The sequence below is a fragment of the Pseudophryne corroboree genome, chromosome 1 (assembly GCF_028390025.1).
Source record: "Pseudophryne corroboree isolate aPseCor3 chromosome 1, aPseCor3.hap2, whole genome shotgun sequence".
Taxonomy (NCBI): Eukaryota; Metazoa; Chordata; class Amphibia; order Anura; family Myobatrachidae; genus Pseudophryne; species Pseudophryne corroboree.
This window is the reverse complement of record NC_086444.1, coordinates 1068999649-1069012938: the sequence shown is the minus strand read 5'-3', so window position 1 is coordinate 1069012938 and position 13290 is coordinate 1068999649. Positions and strand designations below refer to the sequence as shown.

The window sequence follows — 13290 nt, the reverse complement described above, 5'->3', positions numbered from 1 at the left end:
GGCTGTCCTGCAAATAAGCAAACTTTGGCCAGATGGATTTGAATGGTGATTGCACAAGCTTATGCGCAGGCTGGGCTCCTGGCTCCTGCTGCTATTAAGGCCCATTCTACTCAGTCTGTTGGACCTTCTTAGGCGGCCTGCCATGGCATGTCCGCAGAACAGTTGTGCAAGGCGGCTACGTGGTCCTCAGTGAACACGTTCATTAGGTTCTATGCCTTTGATTCTTCCACCTCCCAGGATGCTTCCTTTGGACGCCGGGTTCTCATACCTGCTAAGGTGCATCCCCTCCCTTGAAGAACTGCTTTAGGACATCCCCGATGTATTCCCTGTGGAACACAGTGTACCACACTGCAGAAAAGGAGATTTATGGTAGACTTACCATGGTTAAATCTCTTTCTGCGAGGTACACTGGGTTCCACAAGCGCCCACCCTGACGCACTTAGCTTCTTTGGGTTTGTATGGCATTACCCACTGGTCCCTTCTCCTATCGTGAGAACGTGGTTCTGTGTGACTAACATCTGCCTTCTCTTTTACCTGCTTCTGCATTGGACTGGTTAACTAAAACTGAGCTCACAGTGCCTGGAGGCAGGGTTATATAGAGGAGGCCCCGCAATGCATCCAGGGAAAGTCTAAAGCTTTAGCCTGTTGGTGCCTCTGGATCAAGATCCATCTCTACACCCCGATGTATTCCCTGTGGAACCCAGTGCACCTCGCAGAAAGAGATTTAACCATGGTAAGTCTACCATAAATCTCCTTATCTGGACCCCTTGCATCGCATGTTTTCTACAGATACAAGTTTGCACCCTTTGGCAGGATTTGCTTATATCTCTAAATGAGGCCCAGAGGCAGATTATGGGATGTAGTTACGAGACCGGCAGTCGGGATCCCGGCGGTCAGCATGCCGAAGCTGGGATCCCAACTGCCAGAATGCCGACAGGGGGCCGAGGGCTATTACCACTCGTGGTCCACTACACCCATGGAGTGGGAATAGAACCTGTGGCAAGTTCAGAGAGCCACGAGCCTGCAAGGGCTATCGGAGTTTTGTCGGTCGGGATCCTGGCGTCGGATTGCTGACAGCTGGGATTTGACCGCCGGTCTCGCATACCCAACCCAGATTTACTGAATGTCATATTTCCAAGCGGCTGATGATTAGTGATTCTGAAAAATTGATTTAAAGCGGCAACAGAAATAAATGCTAAACTAACCTGGTTTAGCATTTATTTTGTTTGCTGCTTTAAATCCAACAGTCAAAGCCTCAGATTCCCAGATATTCACAAAGGACACATTAATGGGCGCTGTATTCTTCATAGACCAATGATTACTCTTGTTATATGCATTTATCTTCCATTCACAACAGGGCAAACATATGTGCCGACAGGTTCTCAGAAAAGCTATACGGATGTACTGTATGGATACATATGATTACCTGTCCTTGTTCTTACAAACATGTCTGCAATATAGATGGCATCGGAGAGGTAGTCCAGCACATACCATGCTTCCAAATAGTCTTGTTGGAGTTCATCAAAGCAGGCTCTACGGAAAGAGAACATGGACAGAGTCTGGTCAGTGCTATGGGGTTTCTCATCCTTGCTGATACAAACTATAATTTAACATAGGGGGTTATTCAGGTTTGTTAGCAAACCAAAAAAGCACACTGATGGGCAAAACCATGTTGCACTGCAGGTGGGGCAAACTAATATTAATTTACAACTAATAAACTGATGGCTGAACATTATTACTCCTGAATAAAATGACTTTAGTATGTATATGTAGATGGATGGCATTCCATAATGTTTTCCAGCCTTTCTCTTCTAAAGAACGACTTCAGTGTTCTGGGCCGGCCCCTTTATGATTTCACGGCTTTACCTTCTTGCCCTGGGCTCCAATACCTCCACCACCAACCCTTGTTTGCCTCCTCCTCAGTCTCTTTCCCTGTCTCTACATGTCTCCTATTTCCTTATTATTATTATTATTACTACCAGTTATACTGTATATACAGTATAGTGCACATATATTCCGCAGAGCTTTAAAGAGAATATTTGGGCATTCACATCAGTCCCTGCCCAAGTAGAGCTTTCAATCTGTTTTCCCTACCATTAGTACACGCACGCACATTAAAGCTAGGGTTTATCTTGTTGGGAGCCAATTAACCTAAATGTATATTTTTGAATTGTGGGAGGAAACCAGAGTACAAGGAGAATATACAACCATTACACCACCATATGTGCAGCACATTTCACCATCCGCACTGTATTACAATAATACGGAGGGTCTCCAGTTATTCTGACTCTCTTATATATATCTACATACTGTATATCTCACAAATGTTATCATCTCTGTAGTCATTTTACTATCCATATTTTGTGATTATGTTATGCTCATTATTATTTGTGCTTGCCTGACCTCTGGGCCATTTTACAGGTATGGGCACACTGGGCAGCTGCTCAGGGCCACACAATCCTGGGTGCATATGAGTAGGTGCGGGTGGTGGTCACACAATCAGAGCGGTGTGGCAGCATTCTCTACCTGTCTCCCAGCCTGCAGACAGTGAATGGCTGTCAGCATGCTGATTAGTGAATGGCTGGATCGCTGACAGCCATTCATTGTATGGAAGATTGTGGAGATACGGTGCAGGGCATTTTGTATGTTTTTTTTTATTGGTTCCTGTGAATGGGTGTGTAGGGTCCCCAGTGCCATTGGCATTTTTATTACGGGTGCAATATATATGGTGCATACGGGACCTTTGGCCCAGGGGGGCCCACACCACACACACTGCACCCATGTTGTTTTAATACTTTCCTTTGCTGGAGTCCCGCAACGGGTGCTGGAGCCACAGCAGCCGCAGTAAAAATCACACCCAAAATGGCCGCAGCGCATGAGCAGTACAAAATTTGTCTCCGGACCACAGTTGGCAGCATGTTTCCGGAGACCTACACATGCACGTAGTAGACACAATGCTGGAGCCTACAGTGCAGACTGGATGCATTGTGTTGCCAAGGGCCAACAAATTTGTGAATACAGCCCTGTCTGACTTTGGATATAAATACAACTTAAAGACAAAAATAAAGCATTTCTCTATGCCCCCACTGCACAGGCAAGATCACAGAAAGACAGGTCTTGCTTTACGCACAAGGTATGACTGGCTAGAGAGTAGCGCTCAGCATAGTAAGTTATGCTATCTCCCATTGTGGCCACCTCTTTCCATCTCCCAACTTAGTTAGTGCTTGCGCAGCAAAGGACCTGAATGATGGAAGTTACCCATAAATTAGTATACAGCCTCCTGAGCTAATTCAGTGTAATCACTTAAAGTATGGCGCTCTCTCCCGAGTAGAAGTGAAGACACATAGAAAAGCTTATGTCTATTGTAGAGATGAGCGCCTGAAATTTTTCGGGTTTTGTGTTTTGGTTTTGGGTTCGGTTCCGCGGCCGTGTTTTGGGTTCGACCGCGTTTTGGCAAAACCTCACCGAATTTTTTTTGTCGGATTCGGGTATGTTTTGGATTCGGGTGTTTTTTTCAAAAAACCCTAAAAAACAGCTTAAATCATAGAATTTGGGGGTCATTTTGACCCCATATTATTATTAACCTCAAAAACCATAATTTCCACTCATTTTCAGTCTATTCTGAATACCTCACACCTCACAATATTATTTTTAGTCCTAAAATTTGCACCGAGGTCGCTGGATGACTAAGCTAAGCGACCCTAGTGGCCGACACAAACACCTGGCCCATCTAGGAGTGGCACTGCAGTGTCACGCAGGATGTCCCTTCCAAAAAACCCTCCCCAAACAGCACATGACGCAAAGAAAAAAAGAGGCGCAATGAGGTAGCTGTGTGAGTAAGATTAGCGACCCTAGTGGCCGACACAAACACCGGGCCCATTTAGGAGTGGCACTGCAGTGTCACGCAGGATGTCCCTTCCAAAAAACCCTCCCCAAACAGCACATGACGCAAAGAAAAAAAGAGGCGCAATGAGGTAGCTGTGTGAGTAAGATTAGCGACCCTAGTGGCCGACACAAACACCGGGCCCATCTAGGAGTGGCACTGCAGTGTCACGCAGGATGGCCCTTCCAAAAAACACTCCCCAAACAGCACATGACGCAAAGAAAAAAAGAGGCGCAATGAGGTAGCTGACTGTGTGAGTAAGATAAGCGACCCTAGTGGCCGACACAAACACCGGGCCCATTTAGGAGTGGCACTGCAGTGTCACGCAGGATGTCCCTTCCAAAAAACCCTCCCCAAACAGCACATGACGCAAAGAAAAAAAGAGGCGCAATGAGGTAGCTGTGTGAGTAAGATTAGCGACCGTAGTGGCCGACACAAACACCGGGCCCATTTAGGAGTGGCACTGCAGTGTCACGCAGGATGTCCCTTCCAAAAAACCCTCCCCAAACAGCACATGACGCAAAGAAAAAAAGAGGCGCAATGAGGTAGCTGACTGTGTGAGTAAGATAAGCGACCCTAGTGGCCGACACAAACACCGGGCCCATTTAGGAGTGGCACTGCAGTGTCACGCAGGATGTCCCTTCCAAAAAACCCTCCCCAAACAGCACATGACGCAAAGAAAAAAAGAGGCGCAATGAGGTAGCTGTGTGAGTAAGATTAGCGACCGTAGTGGCCGACACAAACACCGGGCCCATTTAGGAGTGGCACTGCAGTGTCACGCAGGATGTCCCTTCCAAAAAACCCTCCCCAAACAGCACATGACGCAAAGAAAAAAAGAGGCGCAATGAGGTAGCTGACTGTGTGAGTAAGATAAGCGACCCTAGTGGCCGACACAAACACCGGGCCCATTTAGGAGTGGCACTGCAGTGTCACGCAGGATGTCCCTTCCAAAAAACCCTCCCCAAACAGCACATGACGCAAAGAAAAATAAAAGAAAAAAGAGGTGCAAGATGGAATTGTCCTTGGGCCCTCCCACCCACCCTTATGTTGTATAAACAAAACAGGACATGCACACTTTAACCAACCCATCATTTCAGTGACAGGGTCTGCCACACGACTGTGACTGATATGACGGGTTGGTTTGGACCCCCCCCAAAAAAGAAGCAATTAATCTCTCCTTGCACAAACTGGCTCTACAGAGGCAAGATGTCCACCTCATCATCATCCTCCGATATATCACCGTGTACATCCCCCTCCTCACAGATTATCAATTCGTCCCCACTGGAATCCACCATCTCAGCTCCCTGTGTACTTTGTGGAGGCAATTGCTGCTGGTCAATGTCTCCGCGGAGGAATTGATAATAATTCATTTTAATGAACATCATCTTCTCCACATTTTCTGGATGTAACCTCGTACGCCGATTGCTGACAAGGTGAGCGGCGGCACTAAACACTCTTTCGGAGTACACACTTGTGGGAGGGCAACTTAGGTAGAATAAAGCCAGTTTGTGCAAGGGCCTCCAAATTGCCTCTTTTTCCTGCCAGTATAAGTACGGACTGTGTGACGTGCCTACTTGGATGCGGTCACTCATATAATCCTCCACCATTCTTTCAATGTTGAGAGAATCATATGCAGTGACAGTAGACGACATGTCCGTAATCGTTGTCAGGTCCTTCAGTCCGGACCAGATGTCAGCATCAGCAGTCGCTCCAGACTGCCCTGCATCACCGCCAGCGGGTGGGCTCGGAATTCTGAGCCTTTTCCTCGCACCCCCAGTTGCGGGAGAATGTGAAGGAGGAGATGTTGACAGGTCGCGTTCCGCTTGACTTGACAATTTTCTCACCAGCAGGTCTTTCAACCCCAGCAGACTTGTGTCTGCCGGAAAGAGAGATCCAAGGTAGGTTTTAAATCTAGGATCGAGCACGGTGGCCAAAATGTAGTGCTCTGATTTCAACAGATTGACCACCCGTGAATCCTTGTTAAGCGAATTAAGGGCTCCATCCACAAGTCCCACATGCCTAGCGGAATCGCTCCGTGTTAGCTCCTCCTTCAATGTCTCCAGCTTCTTCTGCAAAAGCCTGATGAGGGGAATGACCTGACTCAGGCTGGCAGTGTCTGAACTGACTTCACGTGTGGCAAGTTCAAAGGGCATCAGAACCTTGCACAACGTTGAAATCATTCTCCACTGCACTTGAGACAGGTGCATTCCACCTCCTATATCGTGCTCAATTGTATAGGCTTGAATGGCCTTTTGCTGCTCCTCCAACCTCTGAAGCATATAGAGGGTTGAATTCCACCTCGTTACCACTTCTTGCTTCAGATGATGGCAGGGCAGGTTCAGTAGTTTTTGGTGGTGCTCCAGTCTTCTGTACGTGGTGCCTGTACGCCGAAAGTGTCCCGCAATTCTTCTGGCCACCGACAGCATCTCTTGCACGCCCCTGTCGTTTTTTAAAAAATTCTGCACCACCAAATTCAAGGTATGTGCAAAACATGGGACGTGCTGGAATTTGCCCATATTTAATGCACACACAATATTGCTGGCGTTGTCCGATGCCACAAATCCACAGGAGAGTCCAATTGGGGTAAGCCATTCTGCGATGATCTTCCTCAGTTGCCGTAAGAGGTTTTCAGCTGTGTGCGTATTCTGGAAAGCGGTGATACAAAGCGTAGCCTGCCTAGGAAAGAGTTGGCGTTTGCGAGATGCTGCTACTGGTGCCGCCGCTGCTGTTCTTGCGGCGGGAGTCCATACATCTACCCAGTGGGCTGTCACAGTCATATAGTCCTGACCCTGCCCTGCTCCACTTGTCCACATGTCCGTGGTTAAGTGGACATTGGGTACAACTGCATTTTTTAGGACACTGGTGAGTCTTTTTCTGACGTCCGTGTACATTCTCGGTATCGCCTGCCTACAGAAGTGGAACCTAGATGGTATTTGGTAACGGGGGCACACTGCCTCAATAAATTGTCTAGTTCCCTGTGAACTAACGGCGGATACCGGACGCATGTCTAACACCAACATAGTTGTCAAGGACTCAGTTATCCGCTTTGCAACAGGATGACTGCTGTGATATTTCATCTTCCTCGCAAAGGACTGTTGGACAGTCAATTGCTTACTGGAAGTAGTACAAGTGGGCTTACGACTTCCCCTCTGGGATGACCATCGACTCCCAGCAGCAACAACAGCAGCGCCAGCAGCAGTAGGCGTTACACGCAAGGATGCATCGGAGGAATCCCAGGCAGGAGAGGACTCGTCAGAATTGCCAGTGACATGGCCTGCAGGACTATTGGCATTCCTGGGGAAGGAGGAAATTGACACTGAGGGAGTTGGTGGGGTGGTTTGCGTGAGCTTGGTTACAAGAGGAAGGGATTTACTGGTCAGTGGACTGCTTCCGCTGTCGGCCCAAGTTTTTGAACTTGTCACTGACTTATTATGAATGCGCTGCAGGTGACGTATAAGGGAGGATGTTCCGAGGTGGTTAACGTCCTTACCCCTACTTATTACAGCTTGACAAAGGGAACACACGGCTTGACACCTGTTGTCCGCATTTCTGGTGAAATACTTCCACACCGAAGAGCTGATTTTTTTGGTATTTTCACCAGGCATGTCAACGGCCCTATTCCTCCCACGGACAACAGGTGTCTCCCCGGGTGCCTGACTTAAACAAACCACCTCACCATCAGAATCCTCCTGGTCAATTTCCTCCCCAGCGCCAGCAACACTCATATCCTCCTCATCCTGGTGTACTTCAACACTGACATCTTCAATCTGACTATCAGGAACTGGACTGCGGGTGCTCCTTCCAGCACTTGCAGGGGGCGTGCAAATGGTGGAAGGCGCATGCTCTTCACGTCCAGTGTTGGGAAGGTCAGGCATCGCAACCGACACAATTGGACTCTCCTTGTGGATTTGGGATTTCGAAGAACGCACAGTTCTTTGCGGTGCTACTGCTTTTGCCAGCTTGAGTCTTTTCATTTTTCTAGCGAGAGGCTGAGTGCCTCCATCCTCATGTGAAGCTGAACCACTAGCCATGAACATAGGCCAGGGCCTCAGCCGTTCCTTGCCACTCCGTGTGGTAAATGGCATATTGGCAAGTTTACGCTTCTCCTCCGACAATTTTATTTTAGGTTTTGGAGTCCTTTTTTTACTGATATTTGGTGTTTTGGATTTGACATGCTCTGTACTATGACATTGGGCATCGGCCTTGGCAGACGACGTTGCTGGCATTTCATCGTCTCGGCCATGACTAGTGGCAGCAGCTTCAGCACGAGGTGGAAGTGGATCTTGATCTTTCCCTAATTTTGGAACCTCAACATTTTTGTTCTCCATATTTTAATAGGCACAACTAAAAGGCACCTCAGGTAAACAATGGAGATGGATGGATACTAGTATACAATTATGGACGGACTGCTGAGTGCCGACACAGAGGTAGCTACAGCCGTGGACTACCGTACTGTACTGTGTCTGCTGCTAATATAGACTGGTTGATAAAGAGATGTAGTAGTAGTATGTATGTATAAAGAAGAAAGAAAAAAAAACCACGGGTAGGTGGTATACAATTATGGACGGACTGCCCAGTGCCGACACAGAGGTAGCTACAGCCGTGGACTACCGTACTGTACTGTGTCTGCTGCTAATATAGACTGGTTGATAAAGAGATGTAGTAGTAGTAGTATGTATGTATAAAGAAGAAAGAAAAAAAAACCACGGGTAGGTGGTATACAATTATGGACGGACTGCCCAGTGCAGACACAGAGGTAGCTACAGCCGTGGACTACCGTACTGTACTGTGTCTGCTGCTAATATAGACTGGTTGATAAAGAGATGTAGTAGTAGTAGTATGTATGTATAAAGAAGAAAGAAAAAAAAACCACGGGTAGGTGGTATACAATTATGGACGGACTGCCCAGTGCCGACACAGAGGTAGCTACAGCCGTGGACTACCGTACTGTACTGTGTCTGCTGCTAATATAGACTGGTTGATAAAGAGATGTAGTAGTAGTAGTATGTATGTATAAAGAAGAAAAAAAAAAAAAACCACGGGTAGGTGGTATACAATTATGGACGGACTGCCCAGTGCCGACACAGAGGTAGCTACAGCCGTGGACTACCGTACTGTACTGTGTCTGCTGCTAATATAGACTGGTTGATAAAGAGATGTAGTAGTAGTATGTATGTATAAAGAAGAAAGAAAAAAAAACCACGGGTAGGTGGTATACAATTATGGACGGACTGCCCAGTGCCGACACAGAGGTAGCTACAGCCGTGGACTACCGTACTGTACTGTGTCTGCTGCTAATATAGACTGGTTGATAAAGAGATGTAGTAGTAGTAGTATGTATGTATAAAGAAGAAAGAAAAAAAAACCACGGGTAGGTGGTATACAATTATGGACGGACTGCCCAGTGCCGACACAGAGGTAGCTACAGCCGTGGACTACCGTACTGTACTGTGTCTGCTGCTAATATAGACTGGTTGATAAAGAGATGTAGTAGTAGTATGTATGTATAAAGAAGAAAGAAAAAAAAACCACGGGTAGGTGGTATACAATTATGGACGGACTGCCGAGTGCCGACACAGAGGTAGCTACAGCCGTGAACTACCGTACTGTGTCTGCTGCGACTGGATGATAAATAATGATATAAAAAATATATATATATCACTACTGCAGCCGGACAGGTATATATTATATAATGACGGACCTGCTGGACACTGTCTGTCAGCAGAATGAGTTTTTTATAGAATAAAAAAAAAAACACCACACAAGTGAAGTCACACGACGAGTGTTTAACTTTTTCAGGCAATCACAATATAGTATACTATACTACTAACTATACTGGTGGTCAGTGTGGTCAGGTCACTGGTCAGTCACACTGGCAGTGGCACTCCTGCAGCAAAAGTGTGCACTGTTTAATTTTAATAATAATATGTACTCCTGGCTCCTGCTATAACCTATAACTGGCACTGCAGTGCTCCCCAGTCTCCCCCACAATTATAAGATGTGTGAGCTGAGCACAGTCAGATACGAGTGTTTAACTTTTTCAGGCAATCACAATATAGTATACTATACTACTAACTATACTGGTGGTCAGTGTGGTCAGGTCACTGGTCAGTCACACTGGCAGTGGCACTCCTGCAGCAAAAGTGTGCACTGTTTAATTTTAATAATAATATGTACTCCTGGCTCCTGCTATAACCTATAACTGGCACTGCAGTGCTCCCCAGTCTCCCCCACAATTATAAGATGTGTGAGCTGAGCACAGTCAGATATATACATAGATGATGCAGCACACTGGGCTGAGCAGTGCACACAGATATGGTATGTGACTGAGTCACTGTGTATCGTTTTTTTCAGGCAGAGAACGGATATATTAAATAAAACTGCACTGTCTGGTGGTCACTGTGGTCAGTCACTAGTAAACTCTGCACTCTCTACAGTTCTACAGTACTCCTAATCTCCAGTAAATCAGGTCAATCTCTCTCTCTCTCTCTTCTAATCTAAATGGAGAGGACGCCAGCCACGTCCTCTCCCTATCAATCTCAATGCACGTGTGAAAATGGCGGCGACGCGCGGCTCCTTATATAGAATCCGAGTCTCGCGAGAATCCGACAGCGTCATGATGACGTTCTGGTGCGCTCGGGTTAACCGAGCAAGGCGGGAAGATCCGAGTAGCTCGGACCCGTGAAAAAAAACATGAAGTTCGTGCGGGTTCGGATTCAGAGAAACCGAACCCGCTCATCTCTAGTCTATTGTATATGCAGGTTCTCTCAGGGGCGTAGCCAGAACTTTGTGGGCCCCATTGCAACATTTTGAAGGGGCCCCCATCCCAATGCTTCTAGAGAGACACTTCTCTGCAGCAGTTGTTAATTTATGCCATATATTATTAGTGCCCTAATTCATTTTCTGAACCATAGTAGAGCCTTATTTAATGTTATGCCTCATAGTAGTGCCCTAGTTTCTTTTATGAATCGCAGTAGTGCTCAAGTTCACCCTATGTCACATTTCAGAGCTGCCAGTACACATTACGGCGCACAGTACCCCCAATTCACATTATGATATACAGTATAGTGCTCCCAGTTCATATTGTGCCTTATTACAGTGCCCCGGTTCATATTATGTAAAATTAAAATGCCCTCCAGTTAATTTTATACCACACTACAATGAGCAGGTCCAGGGGCATACCTAGATATAGTGCAGGCCGCAAGGAAAAAGTTTGAAAGGGCTCCTATGTTTCACTCAATGGCGAAAAAAGTATATAACACATGTAACTTTGATAAGGAAAGTGTGCCCCTCTCAGCTCTGGGCCCCATAGCAGCTGCACTGCCTGCACCTATGGTAGCTACGCCCTTGGGTTCTCTGTATTGCCTAATTACTGTAATGTTAGATCAGCTCTGCAATGTTACCTTAGCGAACTGTCATAAGTATAATGTACAATTTTCTTTCTGGATTAAAGTTGCATGTGAATTAAATACAGCAATTTAAAGCAATATGAAAACTTTCTTGTTAAAATACGAGTTATATTCCTTTGTTACTAATTCAGTGTATTAGGGGGGTCATTCTGAGTTGTTCGCTCGGTAAAAATCTTCGCATCGCAGCGATTTTCCGCTTAATGCGCATGCGCAATGTCCGCACTGCGACTGCGCCAAGTAAATTTGCTATGCACTTAGGAATTTTACTCACGGCTTTTTCATCGTTCTGGCGATCGTAATGTGATTGACAGGAAATGGGTGTTACTGGGCGGAAACAGGCCGTTTTATGGGCGTGTGGGAAAAAACGCTACAGTTTCCGGAAAAAACGCAGGAGTGGCCGGAGAAACGGAGGAGTGTCTGGCCGAACGCTGGGTGTGTTTGTGACGTCAAACCAGGAACGACAAGCACTGAAATGATCGCAGATGCCGAGTAAGTCTGGAGCTACTCAGAAACTGCTACGAGGTGTGTAATCGCAATATTGCGAATACATCGTTCGCAATTTTAAGATGCTAAGATTCACTCCCAGTAGGCGGCGGCTTAGCATGAGCAAATCTGCTAAAATCCGCTTGCGAGCGAACAACTCGGAATGACCCCCTAGGTGTATGGCCAGATTAAGGCTTGTTGGGACTCCATAGCAACCAATTTGTGAGGGCCCTACCAATAACATTTTCAATAAAATATGCTGGCTGTGTTATTAAAATGTGTTAAACATAATGTATTGCCCCCAGTTCACATTGTGGACCAGATGTACTAAGTCTTAGGGGGATATTCAGTTACCCGCACTGACTGTCGAGTGTAAAAGTATCGTCGGGGTGGGGGGGTATCTAATTAGTCCCAATAAGCCGGCGCATGCTGCGGCTTTACAGGGATTTGTTTCACCTGCCTATGGCAGGTGCAGCAAATTCCCCGAAAGCAGCCCCGTTCTCACCAGAAAACGGGGCTGTTTCTAGCGAAAATACACAGGTTTCACTGAATCAGCGTCTTTTCGGGTGAAAAGGATGTTTTTTCCAGGTTCAAAAACATTGATGAAACATCGGGAAATATCACCCGAAGCTTCATCGGCGGAAATTGAATATCCCCCTTAAAAAGTGATAAAGTGGAGAGTGATAAAATACCAGCCAATCAGCTCCTAACTGCCATGTCACAGTGTCACGATCCGGGTAACTAAACGCCATTTCCTACCGGTCAGGTGTCTCCTGAGATTGGCTCAGCGTGCCAGGGCCAGGTTATAACTATGTTTTCTTATAACTCTTTTGGGATTGCCCGCAGCGCTGGCTCAGCGGCCTTCTTAGTGTACTCACCTAAATGTGGTATGGCGCTTTCCGTCCCGTCACTGCCGTGCCCGTAGTCTCACCTCATGGAAGCTGAGTGAGGCGCCCTCCGTCTGCTGCGGCCGCTGCTGCCATCCCTGTGGCCACTGAGCGTAGGTGGGAATGAATAGAGCCTCTGCTGCTGCGGCTTCCGCCGCCATTGCCGTTTGACACATGGTTCCTCAAGAGTATCTTTTCCCCTTCAAACTGGGTCATGGGCGCAGCCATGTTGGAGTGAATCACATGTTGCTCTCCTCTCCAATCCGCAGCGCTGCTGCTGCCTCTGCATAATTGTCAGCCAATCCCTGTTATCCTACAGGTATAAATATCCTGTCCCAGCACCCAGAAGATTGTCAGTGCTTCAATTGTCTCTCCAGTGAATCTAGTCTGCAGCTTCACTAATGACTTTCCTGTGAATGCTCTCTGCAGTATAGCCTGACTCTCTTGTGTCTACCCTCTGCAGTGCAGCTCCAACTCCCCTGGGGTTATATCCTGTGGTGCAGCCTGTCTCCATTGCTCCCGCACCCAGTATCAGCAGAGTGTGTACTCCGGCTTCCAGCAGCCACTCTCCAGCGGTTCTCTGTTTCCACTAAGTACTTTACCTGCGATCCCCAGCATCACTAAGTAC

At 46.9% G+C, this 13290-nt stretch overlaps 1 protein-coding gene across 1 annotated transcript in view; it reads right to left on the bottom strand.

Moving 5' to 3' along the window:
- CNGA1 (cyclic nucleotide gated channel subunit alpha 1) overlaps window positions 1-13290 on the bottom strand; it is a 79896-nt gene that overhangs the window by 19046 nt on the left and 47560 nt on the right. The window contains exon 8 of the mRNA XM_063956953.1: window positions 1427-1533. Coding sequence (XP_063813023.1) covers window positions 1427-1533 — 107 coding nt within the window. The remainder of the gene's footprint in view (window positions 1-1426; window positions 1534-13290) is intronic.